This window comes from Nylanderia fulva, unplaced genomic scaffold, assembly GCF_048542155.1.
Source record: "Nylanderia fulva isolate GAGA-0341 unplaced genomic scaffold, ASM4854215v1 Scaffold11, whole genome shotgun sequence".
In the NCBI taxonomy this organism is placed as follows: Eukaryota; Metazoa; Arthropoda; class Insecta; order Hymenoptera; family Formicidae; genus Nylanderia; species Nylanderia fulva.
This window is the reverse complement of record NW_028189302.1, coordinates 5,097,203-5,124,046: the sequence shown is the minus strand read 5'-3', so window position 1 is coordinate 5,124,046 and position 26,844 is coordinate 5,097,203. Positions and strand designations below refer to the sequence as shown.

At 37.9% G+C, this 26,844-nt stretch overlaps 1 protein-coding gene and 1 long non-coding RNA gene across 2 annotated transcripts in view; one reads left to right on the top strand and one right to left on the bottom strand.

Moving 5' to 3' along the window:
- Positions 1-1,306: 1,306 nt before the first annotated feature.
- Positions 1,307-26,844, top strand: part of Galphas (G protein alpha s subunit) — a 39,557-nt gene continuing 14,019 nt past the window's right edge. Inside the window, exons 1-5 of the mRNA XM_029310334.2 lie at positions 1,307-3,150; positions 6,525-6,597; positions 8,509-8,563; positions 9,976-10,095; positions 18,105-18,202. Coding sequence (XP_029166167.1) covers positions 3,015-3,150; positions 6,525-6,597; positions 8,509-8,563; positions 9,976-10,095; positions 18,105-18,202 — 482 coding nt within the window. The 5' untranslated portion in view covers positions 1,307-3,014. The remainder of the gene's footprint in view (positions 3,151-6,524; positions 6,598-8,508; positions 8,564-9,975; positions 10,096-18,104; positions 18,203-26,844) is intronic.
- Positions 4,510-13,205, bottom strand: LOC114936968 (uncharacterized). Its single transcript, XR_003820799.2, has 3 exons — positions 13,034-13,205; positions 12,024-12,116; positions 4,510-4,863 (listed from the first exon to the last, which is right to left on the bottom strand). It is a non-coding gene; the product is annotated as an uncharacterized LOC114936968 (long non-coding RNA).

The following is a 26,844-nucleotide window of genomic DNA, read 5'->3' as shown; positions in this document are numbered from 1 at the left end:
TATGCATGCAAAAATCATTAAGAAATGTCAAAGCGAATAATATATAATACTTTAAGCGACATAACAAATCGGATATAGTGATTAGTAGTTTATATATAAATTAAATAATAAAGGTAAAAATGTAGTGTCAACATTCGAATAATGTGGAGAAATAAGGAGAGAGATAAAGAGAGATGTTTGTACGTGTGTCAATAGATGGAAGAAGATAGTTGATATTTCACAATGAAATATAAGAGAGAATATATATTTTAAAATATAAAAAGAGACTCGAGCTGAGATTGGGAAACATGGAGGAATAGAATCGGAATAAAGTTTTAAAGATGTGAACAATAAATATCAGCATATATACATACAACATTGTAGACTGAAAGAAAAGCAAAGTATAAAGAGAATTTTAAAAGGCTAGACTAAAGAAATATGACAAAAATAAAAGGATAAATTCTAAATCGTTAATATAACAAAAGTAAGCAGTATCTCTCTCATTTTTTCGACGCAATAACATAGAAACAAGAATAGGACCACAAGTACATAAATCGACCTATTCGCATTTTTAATTAATGTTGCACACAAAAATAGGGAAATCTTTTCTTTGATTTGTTATCATGTTATCCTTGCTAGAAACAAATGTTTTAATTTGATACATGTTCGCCAAGCGCGAAGATACAGAGAAGTCTAGAAGAAATTTGGAAGGAAACGCGCAAGAATAGCTTGCAGAATTGCTGGCGAACGCATCCGGATCGGCGGCACCTGTATGCTTCAATACTCGCGGATGCGAAAAGACCCGATCGATCCTCCGCCAGCGTTCGTAAAGCGCATGAACGTCGCACCGAGCTGACGAGCCCCGCGTTTCGCAGAGGAAAAGCTACGCGACATACATGTAAATCTTACATCCTCTTTTCCGTTCCGAGAATGCCCCTGGCGCAAAAAAAAAAAAAAAAAAAAACCCCAAAAATGCAATACCACATTTCTCGGTGGGACTCCGCTTTGACGGATCATCTGTCAAAATTCTCGCGAAGCGCACGTGCCACGCATTATAAGACCCGAGAAAAATCCGCGAAAGCGTAAAATTATAAAAAAAGTGTGCGATTGAAATTCGCAAGTCGCAGGGGGAGCGCGAAGAAAGCTTCCCAAAAATTCAATACCACATTTCTCGGTGACTCCACTTTGACAGCTCATCTGTCAAAATTCTCGCGAGGCGCACGTGTCTCGTTACAAGACTCAAAAAAAAAAAAAAAAAAAAAATCCGAAAGAGCGTAAATATCTTTGCGAGCGTAAAATTATAAAAAAAAAAAAAAGTGTGAAATAAAAATTCGCGAGGCGTCTCCAGGTCCGAGTACGAACCTGGAAATCCGTCTTGATCGCGGCGAGTCGCTGCGCTGGTGGTCGTCTAGCAGACGACATGTTGGCTGCAGGGAGCGCCTCGTCTCGAACGTTTCGGTCGCGAGTTTCCTCGGGGATACTTGAGTGAGGAGAGACGTACTAACTCACTCTCTCTCTCTCTCTCTCTCTCTCTCTCTCGGATTCGGGGCAGCGCGAGTGGAAGCGAGAAGAGGAGAAGCCGGGACCGCGAGAGCTCTCTCCCTCGTGGCAGGAGGGCGGGTGTGTATGTGTGTGTGTGTGTGTAAAAGCGGCGCGCGAGTTCTCCCCGAGTGCTGCCGCTCGTCGTCGACGAGGACCCTGAAGAGGGCGGGAACGTCATCGACGTCTTCCGCGAGGAGACGACGGTCCACCGAGTCTATCCTCGGATTCGCGCGTACATAAATATCCGTCACTCTCCTTCTGTCTCTCGCGCCGGCCGCGGATCGCCGGAGACGTCGCGGCGAAAGAGAGAGAGATATAGTATTGTTTCTCCCTCGACTATTCCGTGTGACATATATATCTTCGGAAAATCGTGCGTGTATGTGTGAGTGGATGTGCGTGTATCAGTGAGCCGGGGCGCGACCGTCACATCGTCGTCAGCGGATCAGTCGCCATCCCCGGGTCCGGTCGCCATCGACGTCATCGTATATCGTCACCGTCGCCGACGTTCACGGCAAACTCCGTCCGCGCGCGCTCTCTCTCTCTCCTTCATCGACGCGAGCGAGAAAGGTGGCGTGAGAAGGAGGGGGAGAGAGAGAGAGAGAGAGAAGCGCAACACGGGGCTCTCTCAGTCGCCCGGCGAGCGGAGCGCCGAGAGCTCATGGTGTGCGATGGTTATGACGGGTAGCGGAGGTTGCCGCCGAGTGTTCTCGCGAGTGTCGCTCCGAGTGAAGAAAGGGAGCGAAATAGCAAATTAGACGTCCGCGCGAAGTGTGACAGATACGCGCGAGAGACGAGATCGAACGGTGCACCGTCGTCGACGAGGGATTAAGAAGAAGAAGAAGAGGAGGAGGTTGACGTAGAGAGAAATAGAGCGAGACGAGAGATGATGAGCTCCCTTTGAAGAGCCGAGGAAGAGACTATACGAGAATACAAAGCCAGACACACATCACCGGGCCAGAGCGAACGAAGAAGAAGAAGAAGAATAGAAGGAGAGACGTCAATCGGCAGTTGCCCGTGAGAAGGCAGAGGCTCGCGAGACGAGCGGAACGGCGGAACCGGACGACGGCGGACGGCGGGACTCGCGGAACCGGAGCGAGCTTACCGCGGCGGGAAACGAGGCGCTTTTCGAATCGCGAGGACGGCGGACGACCACCAACGTTGTTCCTCCTCGTCCTCGCGAGGACGGCGGCCTCGTGAGCAACGACAACAACGAGAGGAGGAAGGTCGGCGAGGTCGACGCCGACGACGACGTCGGCGCCGATCGGTCCACGGTCGTCGCCCTCCCTAATCCGACGAGCAACTCGATCCTCTGCGTTCCTCCGTCCGGAGCGTCCTCCCTCGCGAGGATCAACGCCGCCGACGCCACGACCGTTCCCGCCGCCGACGCCGTCGTCGCCGACGCGACCCGGGACGATCACCGGGGCACGTTGTTAGACGTGGAAGGGAAGAACGGTGGAGAGGGCGAGCCACGCGTCTCCTTCCCGTGGTGTGTCATGGGGTGCTTCGGCAGCCAGAGCAAGCCCAATCAGGATGACAGCAAAAATCAGAAGAGGCGATCCGACGCCATCACCAGACAGCTGCAGAAGGACAAGCAGGTCTATCGGGCCACTCATAGGTTACTCTTGCTCGGTGAGTGATATTTATTTATAAGGTAGATCATCTTCGAGATGGTAATTCTTCGATTCATATATTCTTAAGTATGTGATATCTTGAATGATAATTAGAAAATTGTTAAATGATAATGTCAAATTATTAAATGTGATAATTAAAAAATTATTAAATAATTTGATATTTATTATTTAATAATTTTTTAATTATCATTTAGGATATTATATAATTGAGAATATGAATGAAATAATTTTTATTAGAATTATTTAACGTTTTATTATAAATTATTTTAATACTGACGGCATCTTTTTTTTTTATACAATAACACCTAATGTTGGTCCTGCGTTCGATATAATTATTTGCATTGCAAAAACGCGAGTCGTTGTATTATTTTTATTATCGAAATCGTTGGATGAAAAATTGAATGTAAAAAAAAAAATGAAATGGAATCGCTCTCGAAGATAATTCCCCGGGTGTTCGCCGCGTTGGCGAACCGTGACGCGAGAGGGCCCGGTGTCAGTCCGTCGTGTCAGTTTCGGACAAAGAGAGGCCTCCGCGAGGCCGAGGGCAAAACCGGCCGCACTATCGTGATGTTCAGCGGCGCGTGATTCAATTTTATCGATTATCGTACGAGCAGCCAGGCAATATCCAACCAGCCTCGTGTGTTTGTACCCTTTTCGTTCGCTCCCGATCTCTCTCTTTCACTCTGTTGTATACATATATATATATATATATATATATATATATCTTTCGTCTCGTACATGTGGCTTTTTAACTCCAACATTTTCTCTCGTTACGTCGAGTTGTCAATTACTTTGTCGTGTATAATTTTGGAGAGAAGCTGTCCTCTCTTAAAGAATTGGTACGGGGCGAAAGAAATGTCTCCCTTCTTCTTCTTCATCTTTTTCTTGTCTGTCGATTCGTTTTTGTAAACGTGTCAAGTATGAATATTCTTGTAGTCTATTTCATTGACAGGCTTATCCATTAACTATAGACATATATATTAATGCGAATGCCGAAAACTTTTGAGCGATATTTATATCTCTATTATTTTTTGGAGTATCTTTTTTATCTATTTTTATCATTTTTCTACCCATATTTCATTCATATTGCACAACTTTTTTCCTTTTTGTCCCTTTATTGATTTACAATCGTCGATTATATATAGTCTCTTTTATATGTTTACATATATGTTTTATTTAATATATATATATATATATACAGAGAGAATGTTCTCTTAGAATTTATCCTAAAAATCATAATAAAAAATATTAATATGTAAGTACATGGTAAATTATAGTACGTACATAGTAAAATTAATTAAACATATTTTATATCTTATTGCGGTAAATATTAATCAGAGAAACTTTTATAAAATTTTTCCAAAATTATATTGTCCCACGATTATCATGTGATTTTCAGGGTAAATTCTAAGAGAACACTCTCCGTGTATAATATAATATTATATGTATATATGGAGTATAATTTATTGTATTAATTTGCCATAATTGTTTCAAATTGTTTTTAACTTTCGTGTGTTTTGAAAATTATATTCTCACAATCAGATAACTTTCCATTTTCTCCCCTTTATTGTTCTCTTCATTTCATCTATTAGAGTATAATTTATTTTATTACTTTGCCTCATTCCAGATTGTTCTTGATTTTCGTGAGTTTTGAAAATTATATTCTCAGACGACTCTCTTTTTCTTCTCTTCATTCTTCTCCCCGTTTCATCTATTACATACAGAGAATATAATTAATTTTATTAATTCGTCACATTCCAGATTGTTTTTTAATTTTCGTGTCTTTCGAAAATTATGCAGATAACTTTTTCTATTTTCTCCTCGTTTCGCATCTATAGTATACATATAGAATACAAATTATTTAATTAATTAACAGTTTTGAAACACTGACATTCTCAGATGATTTCAGTCTGAATTTTCTCCCGGTTTCATCTACACATTGCACATCTATTTCTCGATACACGCGTGCGCGACACAGCGTGGCTGCTTAGCGCGATGCTTAACCCCGTCATATCGCCTTCCTATTATCCGACGTTTATGTAGGTCGTCGTTCTAATTCGATGCGAACGCGTCGTCATCGTCGTCGCCGTCGTGTCCTCGCGAGCGATGGACGAAGCAACAGCTGTCGCCGTATTGTTTTCTCTCCCTCTCGCGTGTCATTACAGTCGTGCTAAACACGCGGCCGATTGGTCCCCGCTTATAGGTGTTGTTGCACACGCGATTCGGCCATTTCGGAAATTTTACTACAAGCTCCAAATTAGAATTAGATAGACATAGAATAGCGCTGGAAATTATTTCAGAGCCGCAAGATTCACTTTCTTTTATTCGAAAGTGCACAGAAAAATGAATTGAATTGTTCGACTAAATTATACTCTATTTTATGCGTTAATTGAACGTATATTATAGTATTTCAGTCAAATACACGTTTTGTTATATGTATATCAATTTAATATTTTATATTTCATTGAAATATTTTTATACGTTCAATTATAACGGTTCGGTCAATTTTCTTTCAGTGTATATAAAAACGTATCTGAAATGCGTAAAGACATAAAGGGATACACAATGTAAATTAATGTAAACATTAATATATAATTGGTGTTGCGTATGAAAATTAAACGTCTAATTGTACGGACACACGACTTTGATAGCACGACGTTTTTCTTTGCTCCTCTTGTAATATTTATTACAATTTCCCCTCGTGATTTTTCCCTTTAATCGAGTTTGTAATCAGTCGGGTAATTAATGTTGAAAACTAGAAGAGTTCTGAGATTAAACTTGCGAACTTTTCTTTCGCTTGATTTGCGGTGGCTGTGTTCTTAATGAGAATTTGACGGGATTAAGCGTCGAGGATATTTAACGTTGAAAAGTAACGCGCGAGTGTGTCGTAAAAAATGGAGTAGAACGCAATAACAAGGACTAGGAATGTAGAATAATTGTCGATAATATCTAACACTTTTACAAATTACGGTAAATTGCAGAAATTTCGAAATTTGCCTCGCAAATTTCGTTCGCGCCATTAATCTTCCGGAACGAAGGACTTGGATAAACCGCGATTCGAGTGACGATTTTGTGCGTCATTCATTCGAAAAAGTTTCTCGATTCGTTTCGGCCGGAATTTAATTTTTTTCTCTCTTTTTTTTTTTTTTTTTTGAGCGAAATGGCGCGTTTCTCGTCGATCTACGAATTTATGTTATCACGCAGACGATCGATAATAATTGTCACGGTTGGCGAAATCTCGATTTCGCGGTCGACGTTTCGCGGACAGTGAAATATATATACAGCATATATTTTTTACACGCATGTCATGCAAATCTCGCGAAAAATGCTATGTACAACAATCTGACGATTTTTGCATAACACCTGTTTCAGGAGCGGGAGAGTCCGGCAAAAGCACGATCGTCAAACAGATGAGGATACTGCACGTCAATGGTTTCAGCGAAGCGTAAGTTTTTATTTTGCTAAAAGAACAAACAAACACACACGTGCGATCGGTCGCGTCCGGTCGGTCCTCAATCATCGTCCGTTTCCAATCCCGACGATATGTCGTTAACCCATTAAAAGCCGGTAATCGCTCCTTTGTTTCTTCCCCGTGCGCGGGAGGGCTTTTCATCGCGAGGCTCGCATTACAATTAAAGCGTCGGCGGAATGCAATCGTACTCACGCAGACCCGTACATTCGCACGAAACCGGCGCACGCGCTCGGCATTCATTGAATTTTCGCGTCCGGGCGCGGTTCCTTTCGCCGCCGAATTTTACTCGTCGAGTCTCTCGAGATGGCCCGCGAAACTATATATTCGCGAAATATGTCTTCGCAGATCGGCCTTCGCATTATCGTGCGTTTGATAACCACGTGGTCGTTTTTATCTCTCGCTTCTCTCTTTCTCTGAGATTCTGCTTTTTTCCGCGATTCAAAATCGAGCGACGAAGATGATGAGTCGCGATATGTAATTAGCGCGATTAGTTTTTCAGCCTGAATGATTCATCTCGTAACCAACCGGTGCAGTTAATGATATCAGTGTATCTCCCTCTCTCTCTCTCTCTCTCTCTCCCCAAATACACACGCGTGATTTTCTGATACGATTACAGCCAGTACTGCTTCCCTTTCGTATGTTTTAATCAGACGTACGCATTGCGTTAATTATTCGCGGGTACCATCTTCACTTTTCGTCACAATTAAGTAAGGCTCGAACCTCTAGAATATTATCTGATAGAATATTAAATACTTCCTTATTGAATTATTTTAATTGTCGACACGTTTCTGCCGCATTAAAAAAAAAAACGCTTGAATTTTATTTATCTGGTGCACAGTTTTCTGCGTGATTTTTCGACACTTTTTTTTCTCCAGTATGATTATCTTTTTTTACGTTTTTTTTAGATTGCTAATTTATAACATTTGACGATGATCGTTGAACATTTTGTTTCGCTTAATTTCCTCGATTTTGTTAATTTCAAACAAATTGTTCAAGGAATTTCATTTATTACAAATTCATGTATTTCTGTACGGATTCTGGTAAAGATTTATTCTCTCTAATGTCGGAATAAAATACATGTATCAACGCGAAATTCTGTTGAAAAATAATCCATTGCTCGATAGACAAGTTTCTTTCTCCGCATTAAAATTTCAAGAAAGACCATAATAATAATATATATTTTTTATTCTCGAAGTAAGATGCTATTGTTGCAGTTTCTACTATAAATGCATGAGTATCATCAACCACTATTATACTGGATAAACGATGAAAACGATATGTAAACAAACGGTACGGTTCGTATGTATCGTAAATTTTGTCCGACTTAAACTCTGATAACGCAGCGAAAAGTATCTCTTATTTCCACATTTCGCCAAGATTTCTTTCTCGCGATCAATACTCTTCCTCGGGAATTTTTTATTTTTTATTTTACGACACGAAGCCCGATGAGTTTTTGATTTTTCTCGGATGCCAGATTCCTTTTAATTTCCATATATATTCTGAACCAAAAGAAAGAATAACAATCTCTTCGGCGAAATCTTTTCTGAAAGAAGAGTTTATCGATCGCGAGTTCAAGTTATTTCTCCAAACACGTGGTAGAAGCCGATCGATCGTATGCTAAAATTATCGAATTATTCTGAAAATATATACGGCTAAAGAAACACTCATACACACAAACGCGACTTCTATGCTATAATTTTCCATTCAGCACGTGACTCGATCGTTATCGCCGATCATTATCGACTACTCGAGCTATATACGTCTGTGCAATTCATTGTTAACCGTAACCTTATTAGTCACATTTAATTACGCTATCGACAATGAATTTTGACGCCGAGTTTCTAACGATACCAATGTCTCATATGTATATTCTTATGTTTGCAGAGAGAAGCGGCAAAAGATCGAAGACATTAAGAAAAATATTAGGGACGCCATCCTGGTAAGTATATAAATATATTTTATTCTTTTCCTGAAAAATTTTCATTATTTATTTAAAGATAAAATTAAAAAAAAAATTATATTGAAAAGATAAAATAATTTTGAAAACAATAATAAAAAATTTCCCGAGTTTTTGTATAGCGATTATTGAACGCAATCGAATTTTTGTCAATGTTACATAAGAAAAATTGCACTGCGTTAGACGCATTTTATAAATCGTCGCTCTCGAAATAACTCGACGTAACCGTTACGTGACACGTAAATTCGCGATATCAATTCGGTGGAGTATTGTCACCGATTTGTCATTCGAGTACGCATTTAGCTGCGCGCGCGATTATGTGTAACCTCTATGCAAAATGCAGTCACTTCCGTTAGTACGACTGTGTACCGCATTAACGCAAATTACGCTACACATCCAATTATTCCTTGCATACGGAATTCCTACGAAGTGATTAACAACGTGATGGCAATTACGAACGAACCGGCGATTATGAGGTAAAAATAAAGGCGATCTCTCCGCGCGCGCAGAGATGTATGAAAAGATATATATATATATTACATACATACATATATTTTTGCATTATATTTTCGTTCAAATACATCGCGTTTTTATGAATAAAAAAACACCGTAAAGTCGCAATAAGTCGCATTAATCCTTCGTTTCATCTAATTGTGATGTTAATTCTTGTTACACAATTCGTACTCGTTCAATAACGAGTGAATACAATTATAACTACGGAAATTGCAAGCTTAAATTCACACGAGGGAAAACAATTTACGATTGACAATGAGATTACATAAAAATAAATTTTATTTTCACAATAAATTTTTTATAGCAACTTACGCAATTTTCTCTTTAATAAAAAGTTTGTTTAAATTATATTTCAGGGTGTCTAGTCGTTCTTGAAATCCTTCAAGTCCTTGAAATATTCTGGAATTTTGTTTGTTCTTTGAAAATCCTGGAAATGTACGTGAAATTTTAATAGATCCTTGATTTTCTTTTTCGTTGCTTCTAAACATTCAGCTAAACGAGCGGTTGAGACTATTCGAGTAAAAAATATTTCATCTTACTTTGTAAATGACACAATATATTTTTATTTGGGAGTCCAAAAATATGTGTTACGCGGATAAGTTATTTATTGGTAATGCACATATTAATTTTCATTAATATGCAATTATGGACTTGATAAAGAAAATCAAGTTTTCAGTTTCTTGTATATACATCTTTATTACACTATTGGAAAATCGTGCAAATTTCCTTGAAATGTCCTGGAAATGTCCTTAAATTTTATTTTCGAATTAGGCACCCTGTATTTAAATCGCTGGCGGGAAAAATGTTTGAAGAGGAAAAGATTGACATATTCCGGTGTGTCATCACTGTGAGATAAACGAGGTACGTCGTTTCTTTTTCAGACGATAACCAGCGCGATGAGCACGTTAACGCCGCCCGTTACGCTGGAGGACCCGGCGAACCAGAGCAGAATGGATTATGTCCTGGAAGTCTCGTCTTCCCCAGACTTCGATTATCCTCCGGTGAGTCATCGGGACCTCTCTTTGTCTTATATATATATATATTTGCGTTTTGCACGCCGCAACGAAACGCGAAACGCGGGCCTCACCTTCGCGCTCGCAATAACTCATCGCGACCTTCCCGCGCGAAAGAGACATAGAAAGAGTCCTCGGGATAATCGCCTCCGGCGACACGGTTGCATCACGAATTGGTTTCTGAATAGAGAGGCGTCTACTGAATTTCGCGCGCGCAATTGCGTCGAGAACGCAAAAGAGAACGTGACGAATCACCGGCTTTTTCCTCCTCGCGACTTCGCGACGTTTTCACCGATTTAAATATATTATTTTTCTTAATATTTCGCTCTTTCTCTTTCTCACTCCCTTCGTGTTATCTCGATCATCTCGCGATTTCGAAAATCTTTGTTTAAATTTTCAAAAAAAAATTGCAATTTATTTTATCTCAGAAATTTATCGCAAAGCTTAGATTATCGTGTCGCGTATTAAAAAAATATCGTAATCACGTTGACGATCCGATAATAATTTAATCTTACGAAAGATCAATAATTTTTATAATCGCACGCAGAGAATTTTCCCTTATAGAATTTATCCTGAAAATCATGGGACAATATGGTATTGGAAGAATTTTGAAAGTTTCTCTTATTAATATATACGTAGTAATTAAAATTAGTCGAACATATTTTATATCTTATCGTAGTAGATATTAATATTTTTTTATTGCGCATCATATAAATATTAATCAGAGTAACTCTTATAATATTGTTCCCACGATTACCATGATTTCCAGAGTAACAGAAATTCTCTCTGTGCATATATTAAAATATATCAAAATAAAATAGTAAGGTAGTATTTTGATGATCCTTCCGTGTGATTCTATAGTAAATCACGTTGTTACGCATATATTAACATCGCGTCCCAGAATACTTCTCGCCGACCCCTCGCGATTACTCGACATCGTTTAACGCAAAACGTCGACGACGACGAGGACGAAATTTACTTAACGATCATCTCGCGACATTTCTTCGCGTCTTGTTAAACCGACGAACCGGCGCGGCGGCATTTGCGGATTAACGTAATGCACGGCACGCAAACACGTATATACGCACAGATATGCATATACATATACATACATACATATATATATAAGTATGTAGCAGTCAGGGAAATCTGGAAAACCGGGCATTGTCAGGGAATTTTATAAATCTGGAATTGTCAGGGAAAAAGTCAGGAAATTTTACTATTTATCTGGATTTTTTCACATTATTCTACATTTGTCTCAATAATATGACATTTTTTATTAAATAAATATAAACTTTTCCTTGACTCCCAGCACGCTAATTTTTTGTGTTGTTAGAAATCGATTAATCTACAGCGTGTTCCTTAATTTATATTTTCATCGTCGTGTTATTTTATTTCCATGTGTTTGATAGAGACAAAACTAAATAATTTCATATAATATGAATGAAAAAGGTGATTATTGAAATAGTTTATAATATGACATGTTTGTTTCGATTATCGTACATAACGCAGATTGTGTAATTGATTTTGGTTTTTTAACTTCCGAACCTTTTCATTGTTGACAAAAATATCTCACAAGGATTTCATGATTTAACATATATAATTGATTTATCATACAGATATATATTTGGAAAAAATAATACAAAAAAGTGGGAATTTTTTTCATCGAGTCTGCTGGACACCCTGTATATATATGTACGTATAGCGTGATCTCAGCGATGTCAGCGGTGAGAACCACTGCGCGTGGCACGATCAGTGTTTACAATGTTTACACAGCCACCGCACATGTTAGTGCGCTATATAGCGTCCTGTACTCCGCGATGTGCTGCGCCATTTCTCACGCATGTATGTACGTACACACGCTTCGCCCGATTGTGTCTCCCGCAAATTCATGCGAGCATTATATTCGTACATACATATGTAACGGGACGTTACATCGATTAATCCTTCCTCCTCGTCCACAGAATTTCTCCGTTTCGAATATATCTCGACAATCCTCTGTGTTGCCACTAATGAAAAATCAATGAAAAAAATTAGATATTGTTATATAATAATCATTAAATGATACTTGAAAAATGATTTAATCAAAAGTACATTTAATCAGTGCAACTGAATTAATCAAATCGTGATTAGTCAAGTTGATACTTGAATGAAATGTCATTAATATTTGTCAGAATTTGCGGCGCTCGTGCTTTAAGGTTCTCGGTTTTAAAGGGCTGTTTCGAGAGAGATGGCCCTTTAATATTCGCGAAGAGATCGGAGGCAGGAAATGTTAAACGCGGACTCTCAAAATATGACGCGTCGACTCTCGAAATAAAGTTGTCGCGCGACGAAATAATCCGCGCGTTTTGCGTCATTCAACGCGACGTATACGCACACACACACAGGTATACACACATGTACGCCTGTAGTACACCTTTATATCGGCCATTATTTGTCGCACGTGGCACGTTTGTCGTCCGATTCGATGATGTATCCGGATTAATTGAACTAAATCGCTCTGAAACATCGAACGTCAATCTCGCATCGCGTTTCCTCTCACGATTCGCGCAATATTTACGATCATCCGCCAAGATATCACGCTCGTAAAAACGAGATAGAAAGTTTCCGACAGTTGTCGAAACGTCAGTTTAAAAATCGCAAAAGTATACCGATGGACGAGATCTCGCGCAACAATCTTCATTCATTTTTCTCCAGAATTCGGGGTATATAAAATTAATATTTAATTTCAGTCGAACTAATCGTCTTTCCCGAGTTCTCTCTTTTATAGACAAGAGCTGTGTTGCATATCCGCAAGCTATTTAATTATCTCGGGAATTTATTACCTAGAGAAAATAGAACGAGCGCATATCGTGTACAATATATGGAGAGGTTTCTGCTGTTTACCGTATCGATTATAAATAAATAAATAGGCGCGCGCACTCACTTGTTGCGAATGTTGTGAATGTAGTGCTTGGCAAATCATCGGCGCTATTTTCGCGATTGGGAAAGGACAAAGCAATACTTAGAGAGCACTTCCCGCGAATTTCTGCCTTCTACGATTCGCGTTTAATTTGTCACTGTCATCCGGTTCTCTACATATGTAGAGACGTGAGAGACCGAGGATGAGGAAAGACGAAAGTGCTCGTTTTGGACGCGGAAGTTTATTTTAGGAAAATCCTGGGCCGAAATTTCGGTACACCGACGCGCGGGATTTCACTCGAGCGAGAAATATATATATAGTATACAGATTATATATAAATTCGCAGCACATGTTAATTCGCGAATAATTGAATTGATATACGCGGCAGCCAGGTAATTGAGACAATTTACTCGGATACTCTTAACATTAAACAATCCTTAAATGTATTTTTATGAGAGAGTAGAGAAAAAATCGATGCAGCTATTAATATATTATTATATCACATTTTCGCGGAATCGATTATATAAAATAAAGAATTGCCGCTACTCTTGAGAATAAAAATGTTGAAATTAATACAAATGTCGATGCGTTGATTAAAATAAAAATAATTGATAGCGGAAGGAATTTTCTCTTAAAATTTATCCTGAAAATTATGGTAATCGATATGGTATTGGAAGAATTTTATAAGAGTTTCTCTGATTAATATTTACCGCAATAAAAAATATTAATATGTAAGGACATAGGAAATTTTATTATTTACATATTTTATATCTTAATTCTTGCGATAGGTTTAATATTTTTATTGTGGTAAATATTAAAAAATGAGGAGAAACTCTTACCATGATTTTTCAGGGTAAATTCCAAGAGAAAATTCTCCCTGTGTATTGAAAGAATTTTATAAGTTTCTCTGATTAATATTTACTACAATAAAAAATATTAATATGTAAGTGCATAGTAAATTTTACTATGTACGTATTTTATATCTTATTGCGATAGATTTAATATTTTTATTACGATAAATATTAAAATCAGGAAAAACTCTTCCCATGAGTTATAGTTTCAGGATAAATTCCAAGAGAAAATTCTCTCTGCGTGTAATCATAATCGATGAAAAAAAAAAAAAAAAAAAGAGAATTGAATTGATCTCAATTTCCAGGTGTCTCTCACTCGTCATTTATCCTCCTCGCGGATTCGCAAAGATATACGTCTCTTGTATTTTTAGCCGAGAGCCACACGTACAAGTACTTTGTACAGCGGTGTGTTTGGGGTGTTAGGCGTCGAGCAAGAGAGATGACGCGTTTGGACGAAATTATTAGTACGTGCATAATCGCGGTAATAAGGCGGGGCCGGCAGCAGCAGAGAGAGAGAGTATCGCAGCAACCCGGCGATCCTTCGCGCCGGAGAGACGGATCGGCACACACGATGCGTCCGTCCATCGATCGTTGGAAGCGTGGAAATAGCATCGACAGGAGAATTTATTAATATAACCGTCGTCGTTTATTGCCAAGCGGTACGGACGCGGCAATGGTCGTCCGGCGATTTGTATAGCCGCATCAAACGCGATCTCGTCGGAATGGACTTTCGCTGTCGCGACGATATCAGCGTGTCCTACCAAACTTCGTTCCCGATAAATTTAGGGCGAATTTAGGACGAATTTAGGCCAGAGAGAGAGAGGGCTATACAGCGCTTGCACATTTACGCGGGATCCGTTGCGGCTTTCGGGACAAGTCCCTCGGGAAAATCGTTCTCCGCCCTCGCTCTGCGAACAGATGCGATGCAGTGCAGCACTAATGTCGTTAATTCGTAAATAAACGTACATTAGCGAAGAGATACATTTTTATCTAATTAATTATCATTATACCGTATTCGCGCATATCAACGTGCGCGCGTTATTCGATATTTTGTGTAAATTAATTTTGGCAGAGATATATTTATTATACCTTCGAAACGACACAATTTTCGATAATTATTCGAATTAATAATTCCTCGTCTCCCCCAGAGAATTGCAAAAAAAAAAATATATATATATATATATATATGCGCGGTTATAATAATATATAAACTGAAAGTTCTCTCTTCGCGATCCGCGCATATATTATATATACGTACATTTGTACTTCGCCAGAAATATCATAGCCGCGATGCAGCTGCGCGAGCCTCAAATAATTAATAATACTTTACGTTGTTTCGACGTTGATTTATGCATGCGGACGGGCGTGCTTGCTCCGCGATTACTCGACAAGTTTTTAATTCGCGCCGCTTTACAAGAACGCGTCGCCGATCACGATGAAAATTCTTAACTCTAAAATAGCGCCGCTATTAATACCGCGTTTACGGGTAATTTACTGCACCGATTAGAAAAATTCCGAGATAATATATTTATTAATATTATACTCGAGGTAATATTAATATTAATTTCACACATTGTGCACGTTTGTACGTTATACATTTTTATTGCACATTCATATACGCGGAGAGAATTTTCTCTTAGAATTTATCCTAAAAATCGTGCTGATCGATTGGAAGAATTTTATGAGTTTCTCTGATTCATATATTAATATCTAGATCACAATAAGATGTAAAATATGTTCGATTAATTTTACTATATTATTAATATTTTTTCATTATGGTAAATATTATTGTCCCACGATTACCATGATTTTCAGGATAAATTTAAGAGAAAATTCTCTCTTTGTATTAGACTAAAATTTTTTCACAAGAGTTCAATTATAGCTTAATTTAATCATTTTAATAACGCGATGTTCCTTAACAGAGTATAAAAAGATTTATGGGAATATAACTGTTTTTCTTTCGCGAATACATATACAGTGGTTTGAATCGTCGCGTCTCTCTCTCTCTCTCAGTTTTAAATTTAATAAATTTAATTATTATTCGAAATATGCGACCGCAACGCGTCAATCTTTCGCGAAACCGCCCACGTGTTGTGTGAAGGAAACCAAGTTTTCCGACACAATACATCGAAATTATTAATGCGCCCGACATCCTTCGCCATTAATGCGAGGCCTTGTGCGGTTGCCGTTATTTATGTAACCTTCAAATCGCGATTTTAATTCACTTTTAGATGCCTCTCTAAGTGTCCAGCAGTCGGGGAAATCTGGAAAACCGGGCATTGTCAGGGAATTTTAGAAATCTGGAAATTGTCAGGGGAAAGTCAGGAAATTTTACTATTTATCTAGATTTGTCTCAATAATTTGAAATTTTTTATTACATAAATCTAAACTTTTCCTTGAACGTGTTCGTTAATTTATATTTTCATATCGTCGTGTTATTTTATTTCAATGTGTTTAAGAGATAAAACTAAAAAATTTGATATAACATAAATAAAAAAGGTGATTATTGAAGTGACATGTTTCTTTCGATTATCGTACATAATGCAGATTGTATAATTGATTTAAATTTTTGTTTTCACTCCGAACCTTTTCATCGTTGACAAAAAAATCTCAAGGATTTCATGATTTAACATATATAATTGATTTATCATATAGATATATATTTAGAAAAAATCATACTAAAAAATCGGGGAAAAAATTAATTACTGGTCTTGGAAAATCTAAAAAAGTCAGCGAATTTTTTTTGAGTCTGCTGGACATTCTGTATGAAATGCATCTAAGTATGCAGAATTCTCGAATTCTAAAGCTTCGGCTAATTACATCTTTTTTCATATATTTCCTACTTTTTTGCCAATAAATCATCCGGCGAGAATTGCGCGCGGCGTCGCACTTATCAGCTTCGTTCTTCAGTGTCGCGTTTTTTTTTCCGCGAGCTAAACGACGAATTAAACGTGAAACGTTACAACAGACCAGCGATCGGGCGTGCAATAAAGACGGTGATAAATGTACTATAAATATACGCGAATAGATCGTGCATTGCGGCTTCGATTTCCTTCCTTTCCCTCCGTCAGTCAGGATCTTCAGCATCGTATACGGGAATCGCGTGTTTGCTCGCTCGTTGCATACCTGGACGGAAATTCCGAAAGTTTTAGATTTACGAGATGTATTCCCGACGATCCAGTCCGCGCAGCCACCGGAAACATTCATAATAGTTTATTATATACTCTGCGTTCCTTTCGCACGAAACGTGATCGCGTATTTTCGAATGAGCAACGTGCGTAGAATGCCGAAGGGATTTTACACGCGCGACTTGCGCGACATTTTAACGACAAACTTGTTACAATATCATACTTAATAATATTAAGAAACTTGTGCGATATAGGAAGAAGCGAATATATCTTTAAAGATATTCAAAACTGTGAGAAAAGTAGTCATTAGGGAAAATTATTTTAGAGCCCACACCTTTTTCATCTTTTTTTCTACGTCAAGCATGGACGTTCGCAGATGCTCTCCTTTCGAATAAATATTAAAATTTATTTGCATATTTAATATAAAATAATGAAAATAAAACAAAAAATAAATTTTTAAAATTAAGAAAGGACAAAAATTAAAAAGCAAAAAAAATTAATTATGCATTTTTCTGAAAAAAAATTCTGCGGACGCCCGTGGTGTCAAGCTGTCAAATGAAATTATTTTAGAGCCTGCACCTTTTGCATCATTTTTTTCCGCGTCAAAAGCATGGACGTTCGCAGATGCTCTCCTTTCGAATAAATACTAAAATTTATTTGCATATTTAATATAAAATAATGAAAATAAAACAAACAAAAAATTTTAAAAATTAAGAAAGGACAAAATAAAAAAGCAAAAAAAAATTAATTATGCCTTCTTCTGAAAAAAATCCTGCGGACGTCCGCGGCGTCAAGCTGTCAAATGAATCGCGAACACAAACAAGGTCGCGGATAAACAAAAAGCAATAGTATCGTTGATATTGGAATCTCCCCCTCTCTTGGCAGCTTTGCAGATAGAGAGAGAGAGAGAGGGAGAAAACATGCCCGATAAACGTAAGCTCCAAAACATGACAACTTTAGTTGTCCTTACGACACTTTCCTCGGCGCATCTCTCTCTCTCTCTCTCTCTCTCTCTCTCTTTCTCTCATTAAATCTCGATATATGTATAAATTGCGATTCGACGAATTAGGCCTTCCGAGAGATTAATGGAATAATCTTGTTTTGTTCTGCTTTCAGGAATTCTACGAAATCGTCGAAACCCTTTGGAAAGATCGGGGCGTCCAGCAGAGCTTCGAGAGGAGTAACGAGTATCAACTCATTGACTGCGCCAAATAGTAAGTCATTTTTATTCCGCAAACTTTTACCGCGAGTGCTTGACTCTGACGTCACGTACGAAATTAACGTCGCGAGGAATTGAAAATAGCACAACCGGCTCACGTTCAATGGGCCGTGTTGATGCCGTGCCATATTCTGTCCATGTAAACACGCCGCGATCTCTCGCGAAATAAACATGGGTCTATTTGACAAATAAATATTCTTAATACGATATTTCATTCATCGCTTTTCGCGGTGTCAATTATTTCGCTCGCCGAATCGATGTGCAGCTTTTTGTGCACGAAAAATGCAATTATTGCAATCTGCTCGGCAATTTTAGAAATCTGTAACATAATTTTTAACAATATTTTTCTTAATATTTTATTAATAATTCAATATTTTTTTTACAAACGTGTAACTTATCCTTTTCTTCGCTATCATTGAATGATATTCAACCGCGTAAATTTTTCAAGTTTAAATTTAAATAAATATTTATTACATACAGTATATAATTATATATTTTATTGTGAGTCACTGAGTTTTTTTATAACATGATATCTCTCATTAAAGTCAGACATGAATAAAAAAAAGCACGCGAGAGTTTATGAAAAAATTAAAAAATTGCATAAACTTTTATAGTACGCGCAGAGGCCGCGATGATAATATTGTGTCCCTGTTTTATATAGTTTCCGCGGAACTCTCTTTCGTCGGGCTTTTGTAGCTTTTTGGAGTTTTATTCCTAGATAACGAGAACAAAAGTTTCGAAAAGCCGTACGCATACACATCACACGTGTACATATTCATAGGCTTGTGACACCGATTTAATGCCAATGGAGACAATGTCTTAACGAGGTAATCGCTTTAATAGGGGCCACTCGTTTATCCCCTGGATTCTCTTCGGGACGAATTGACCCAACCTCGCTACTTTTTTTTTTTTTAATGCTAATTCGATGATTTACGAGCGTTGATTTAGTTTACGTAAAGCGAACTCGTCGCGTAATTCGATGGGATTGCGAGGGTTTGTCTGATGACTCGAGGAATGAATGGGACAGCATCGAAATAGTATTTTAAATGAGGCGAGAATTATATGCACAATGTACCGTGTCACGTTTTTACGCATACGCGTACAAGGCAAAAAGATGTAAATCTCCGACGTAAATGGGCGACTTTAACCAACAATCGACATGTGACTGCATTTCACACCAGGTTATCAAACACGTCAATTTGACAGTTTTATCGTATACATTTGGGAATAAGCTTTTGTACACAGAGAGAATTTATCCTGAAATTCATGGTGATTGCATTAATGAAAATATTAATATCTATTACAGTAAGATGATATAAAAAAATATGTACGATTAATTTTACTATACGTAGAAATTAATATTTTTATTGTGATCAATATTAATCGGAGAAACTCTTATAAAAATTAAATTACCATAATTTTCAGGGTAAATTTTAAGAGAATTCTCCATGTAGAATCATGTAGGACCCACTATAAGAACATTCAATATTCTGATTGATCGGTATAATTTTAATCGATCAAAAAAATTAAAATCTTATATTTATTACTATATTAAAGCAAAATTAATTCATCGCAAGCTGTAATCAAGCAGTTGCTCCGAAAATCGAACGGTGAAATTCCGACACGACTTTTATATTTTTTAATAATACGCTACAAGAATACGTAAACAGTTGCGAAAAGAGGAGGGATGTATATGCATATGTATATATATATATATTGTACATATGTATTTTTCAGCAAAATTCTCCACTTGAACTTTGGTATATGACTAAATTCGTCTGGTTCACAACGAGATTCTCTCTCTTTCCCTCTCTCGTTAATGTTTCGCGCTTGTAATCGTATTATCGCGGATTTCTCTCTTTTTTTCTTTCCACCGCACCGGTGCGGTTTCCGTCCACTCTCGTGTGCAGCGGGAATCGCGTTGCCGTTAAAAATAGCGCCAAGTATTTTTAGGCAGCGCTCCGGCGCTGGTGAGATATAGCGCCTCCCGGCATATTCGTGGACGAGGGAGATGCAAGATGATTATAATCCTGCGGACGCATTTCTGCGACTGCGCTCGCTCGTCTCTCCTTCTCTCTCTCTTCCGCAAAGATACACATCCGCGACATCCGCGAATGTAATTTATGGAAAGGGGACGAACGCACGAATTTCATTATATCCCCAAATCCGCGCAGCTTTGCTTCGAAGCCGCGAATTATTCAGAGCTATAGCTGTAACATCGCGCGAATTCTTTCTGGACATTTTTTCTTCGCGAAAAAAATTGCAGGAAAATACTGTCGCTCTTTTTTTTCTTTTTTTTTTTTTTTTTAATTCTATTTCAGTTTCATCGGCAATCTCTTTGAAGAAGCGCGCAATGATGCAGAAAAAAAAGAAAAAATCTGACCTCCTTGCGTGGATTTAATTCGGCAGAAGGAAAGAGAGAGAGAGAGAATTTATATCTTGAAAATATTTTCAATCTGTGAGTCAGTGCGTGTGGAGAATAAATATTTGTCCGACACGCACTATATGCATCGTGCATATAAAACAACATGTGTAATAATTATCGATTGTTGATTCGGTAAAGAGTCATTTCCGGGTTGGATGGTTTTTTAATGTTCCTCGCGAATTGTGCATACATATATTGCGAATTGACATTGCGTTTGGATTAGGACAAAAAATCTCTCGGCAAAGAGACGTGCTTGTTACCGTATTTAACCGTCCAAGTCCCTCGTTTAGCAATAAGAGCGACGTTTCAATTACAGCGATAACACCACCCCGTCTTAAAAAAGGAAACACGCGCCGCTATATTTAGATACACGGGTCTATATAGCGCGGATTATACATTGACGCTGTTATATACACGGTTTGCTAAATGTTTGGATAGACAGCCGTTCTCATGCATGTCTCTATCTCTTTCTGCCTTGATTCGTTGTTTTGTGCCGACAGAATGAGATTTTTTCTCCTTTTTATCTTATCTCAAATAAACATCATCAAAATGATGGAATTGCCTAACGGAACGTATCTTTCTTTTACAAATTCAGATATGAAAAGGGCCAACAAGAGCCAAACTCAGATATGTATATTGGATGCAACAAAATTATCTTCAAATTTATATATATGTATATATAATTTATATATTGTTTTCTAATCGGTCAAACTATACTTGAAAAACTTGGACTGCATATCTAGTATTTTCTTGAAAAAAGAAGGATAAAGGATGCAATTTTTTACAGTAATCACTGATGCATACATGTCGCAATTCTACCAAAATATTTTTTTTTCTTTGCATCTGGTTTAATTGACTCGTTACCTATCGTAATAATTTATCAGGCAATTGTAGAACGAAACTTTTTTTCGAAAATATAAAGGAATGCTTGGTAATGACTGAAAATTTGCGTTCTTTCGCGAATTTCTTTGTGGGCGATGCAAAACAAAAACCAGAGAAGTGAAGAAAATGTGGAAAGTTAGCATTTTTAATCGAGCGACGAAGGTCAACGTGATTAGATTCGAGAGATATCGAGAGAAGAAGAGAGAGGTTCGTTTACTCGCATATCGGCCAAAGTACGGAAAACAAAGAGAGAACGTTTAATGTTTGCGATTGAGAGCCGCGTCGGCGACGTTAGGCGGCTGAAACTGCCAGGTTCGTCAAATATTTGCAATTCGAGCGAATGGTCGCGCATGGTGAGCCGATGCTCCAATTTGTTACGCGGCGGAGGAAATCGCGCGATCCGCAAACCGGGACGAGCAATGAAAATCATCTACGAATCTTTCTCTTTCGAAAACGCAAGGATCTCGAAACTCGTCCCATCTCATTTTTTTCTGTCAAATTCATCTTAATCTGATTTTTTCCTCCAATTCATCTCCTGGAGATGATCCAAAGGAGGAAGCAGGAAATCGAAAGGTTTACATTAAATAAAGAAAATTGCAAGTCAAGTTTTTGGCACGCCAGGCTTTTATTAGCCAATTTCTTGTCTGAATCTTTGTATTTGTGCACGGAGAGAATTTTCTCTTAGAATTGTATTGGATGAATTTTGTAAGAGTTTCTCTGATTAATATTTACCATAATAAAAAATATTAAATATTATATACATAGTAAAATTAATCAAACATATTAATAGTTTTATGATTACCATGATTTTCAAGATAAATTCTGGGAGAATTCTCTCTGCGTATATCAAATTTCTTTTTGTTTTTTATGAGTTTTTTTTTATTGAAGAGTGTGTGTATTTTACCTCTTCACGAGTTATGTACCACAACTTTGAGAAATGTTTTGATCGATTAAAATTATACCCATAAATCAGAACATTGAATGTTCTTATAGTGGATGCTACATGATTCTACACGGAGAGAATTTTCTCTTAGAATTTACTTTGAAAATCATGATAATCACATGGTATTGAAAAAATGTTATAAGAGTTGTTTTGATTAATATTTAGCATAATAAAAAATATTAAATATTATGTGCATAGTAAAATTAATCGAACATATTTTATATCTTATTGTCGTAGATATTAATACTTTTATGATTACCATGATTTTCAGGATAGATTCTAAGAGAAAATTCTCTCTCTAGATATCAGATTCCTTTATGTTTTTTTTACGAGTTTTTATTCCTTTGCGAGACATGTATCGCAATTTTGAGAAGTTTCCAGCTCGAAGCCGATTATATATATGTTCTGGAGATTTTTTGCCAGTGACTCGGAAATTTCGTTGCAACATTATCGATTGAAGCTGGCAACTATACACCCCTTGCATCGAATAGTGCGATGGATTCGTGCGCGGTTTGATGCATAAGCTGCATACTGATTATACACGCCGGTCCTACACATCTACATGTTTGATGTAGATCTAGTAATTAAACCATTACCCGCTTTCCGACCATTGGTCCTGCATACGCGGTGTCTCGGGTTGCATACACATGCATATACGTATATAGCAAGAGGGGTTGGACGATCATTCGATCAGCTGATTGCTCGCACAATCGGTAAATCTTGCTTGGAAACTTCATTATTATTCAATTCTTGGGGAATTAATGCACATTTTTGATTCGAAATAAATCGACATTATTTTTTATTGTGGTAAACATTAATTAGAGAAACTCTTAGAATTTACCATAAGAATCATGGTAATCGTGGGACAGTATTGGAAGAATTTTATAAGAGTTTCTCTAATTAATATTTACTACACTAAAAATATTAATATCTACCACAATAAGATATAAAATATGTTCGATTAATCATGCACGTGATAAAATTTACTATGTACATATTAATATTTTTATTGTGGTAAATATTAATCAGAGAAATTCTTCGAAAATTCTTCCAATATCGTATTGTCCCACAATTAACATAATTTTCAGGGTAAGTTCTAAGAGAAAAGTCTTTCGGTGCATATATTGTTCTATATCGATTATCATGATTTTCAGGATAAATTCCGAGAGAAAATTCAGTTAATTTCGAGTATATAGCCAGTTATCGAGCATTCGAAGATTAAGAAGAATACGGCGATCAATTATTCCCGCGCTAACAGGAAAATCCCCTCGTAATCTGGGGCGCTCTGTTGTATATATCGGTTCCTTTTAGATTAACACCTCGCGTATAAACGCGCGCACGTGGTATTATATACCACCCTGCTCAATAACGCGATCGGGGCTTAACGCGGAGGGGTTTCAGGTAGCTGTTGCTGCCTCGGGACATCAAACGCTGCCTTCGACTCCGGAGAGTCCGAGTCGATACACGTTTATTATCGCGCACGATCCGGCTTTCCCATCGTTTTCCCGCTTTGTCGTCGCGAATTAATTCCTCGCCAGCGAACGTCGAGCGTTTAACCTTTAATCGGGAAAATTCGACGGGGCGTTTTGTCGATTGCTGGATTGGAAAACGCTTCTCTCTCTCTCTCTCTCTCTTTTTCTTTTGCTACGATAAAATTCGACGAAATCGCGGAGAGACCTGGCAGGAAATAATTAAATGAACGCGACGGAAATGTAAAAGATCCAATTGAAAGATCATTACAAGTTTTTTTTCTGCGACACACGATGCTCCAATAAAAAAGATAGGCTTCTAGATTGTTGCAGCGCGATTTTCTTTTTCCGTGTTTTTTTTTCCACCAAATTTTCTGTCACATTTTCAAAAGTTTTTCAAAATTAGGAATATCGATTCTCTTGTAGCTATGTGATCATTTCTTGAAAGAAAGTTACACTCATCTCTGAACATATATAAGAACCGTCAAATAAAGCAATTGATATCGCAAAGCGAAATCTATGTGTTATTGATGGAAAAAATAAACTGGGCTTTATTTTGTAACTAAATTTTGAGATTTTTCTGCGCATAAAAACTTGTACATCGATATTGATATCCAGTCACGTCTAAATATTAATATAATAATTTTATATATGCATATACACAGAGAGAATTTTCTCTTTGAATTTACCCTGGAACTCATCAATATCTACCACAATAAGATATAAAATGTTCGATTAATTTTACTATGTACATATTATTTTTTATTGTGGTAAATATTAATTAGAGGAACTCTTATAAAATTTTTCCAATACCATATATATATATATATATATTGTTCCACGATTATCATGATTTTCAGGGTAAATTCTAAGAGAAAATTCAGTTTTTTAGCGTATATTTTTTTATAATAAAAAAATGCACGCAATTTTGATCTCGATGAAAGGAATGATTGATTCCACGTAAAGGTCCCAATGTTATTACGTTTTGGATGACGAACGGTTGGCACGGATCGCGCTGTCAGACAACAACGTTGTCACGTTTGCGCACTTCAAGGTCTCGGCGGGCGCGATAACGAGAAAATCGTTCTGCAGCAGCGGAGCCAGTGGGTCACGACCTCCTTCCTCTTTCAATTCTCTGGAGGTCGATAACCTCAATTCTGTCGGAGCGCGCCAATTCCATGACCTACCTTCTCGGGAGCCTATACATCGTTCGTACATACACATACATGCACATGTATATATATATACACACATACATATACACGTCGATCTTTTTTTTTTCTTTTTTTATATATATCACGAGCGCTATTAAAATTCTGTCAACTTATCTCTTCTAAATCTCAAATAGCGTTTATGTGTCCTTGCATTGGATATAGCTTTCGATAAGATGCTTCGTAAGTGCTCTTCGTTAAGGGTTGCGCAAATATTTTTGCGCAAAAGTACGTGTTAGAGAACGATGATTTCGAAATAAGGATAACGAGTGATTAATGCGAGTGTAATTTCGGACTGTCATGTACAAATAAGTACACCTGCATGATTGCGATCAACATATACGAGTCAGCGCGTCCTCTTTCTCCGTCAATCTCGCATTCGATACTCCGACATGTTGAATTATCTCGTAATAAAAGGGGACGTGTTTTCTAACGTTTTTCGCGCAATATAATAGCGTGCACGCGGTGTTAAACCCTCGCAGATTGACGGCGAGCGCAGAGCGAGCGGTGGCAGTGACCCATGACCCGGATCGGAAAGTGGGTGCCAGAGGGGCGTGTATGCACACCCAGCGAGGCCGAGGGTTGGGGTTAGGGTAGGACATCGCCGAGGATCGATTTTCCCACTTGGTGGGCACCCTCCGCCCTCGGCGAGCGAGCGAGGAGGGTGGATCGAAGGGAGAAGAGGATCCCGGTATAGAGAGAGGAGCGTGCGCGAGTGAATGAGAAAGGCAAAGAGAGGGTGTATGTGTGTGTGTGTGTGTGTATGTATATATATGCACGTGTGAGTCTTCTCTCTCCGGAAGGGTGCTGGAGGAGGGAACCCTTAGCGCTCTCGATATTCCACCCTTTTTCAGCATCCATTTCCGTTCTCCGTCACGGCGTGCGCGTTATCGTCGACGCGCTTCCTGTAGAATCTTGCGGCATTCTACGGTGTCCCGGTCGGAGACTCCTTCGAGGGTTGAGAAGAGAGAGAGGGCGAGCAACTAACTCAAGCCCGGCCGACCTAGGAACGCCAGTTTCGATCGAGAGAGGAAAGTTGACACTCTCTCTCTGCGTCCGATAACGTTATTGATAACGTTACATCTTCTCCGGCTGGAAACGCTAAAAGCGGCCGCTAGATAATTCCCGTATAGATTTTTCTTCCCTCTTCTGTATCGATAAAACGTACACGGAAAGAATTTTCTCTTAGAACTTATCCTATGAAAATCATGGTAATCGTGAGACAATATAGGTGTTGGTAGAATTTTGCTAGAGTTTCTCTGATTGATATATTTATCGTGACAAAAAATATTAATAGGTACGTAGATAATTTCTGTATATATTTTTCTTCCCTCTTTTGTATCGATAAAACGTACACGGAAAGAATTTTCTCTTAGAACTTACCCTATGAAAATCATGGTAATCGTGAGACAATATAGGTGTTGGTAGAATTTTGCTAGAGTTTCTCTGATTGATATATTTATCGTGACAAAAAATATTAATAGGTACGTAGATAATTTCTGTATATATTTTTCTTCCCTCTTTTGTATCGATAAAACGTACACGGAAAGAATTTTCTCTTAGAACTTACCCTATGAAAATCATGGTAATCGTGAGACAATATAGGTGTTGGTAGAATTTTGCTAGAGTTTCTCTGATTGATATATTTATCGTGACAAAAAATATTAATAGGTACGTAGATAATTTCTGTATATATTTTTCTTCCCT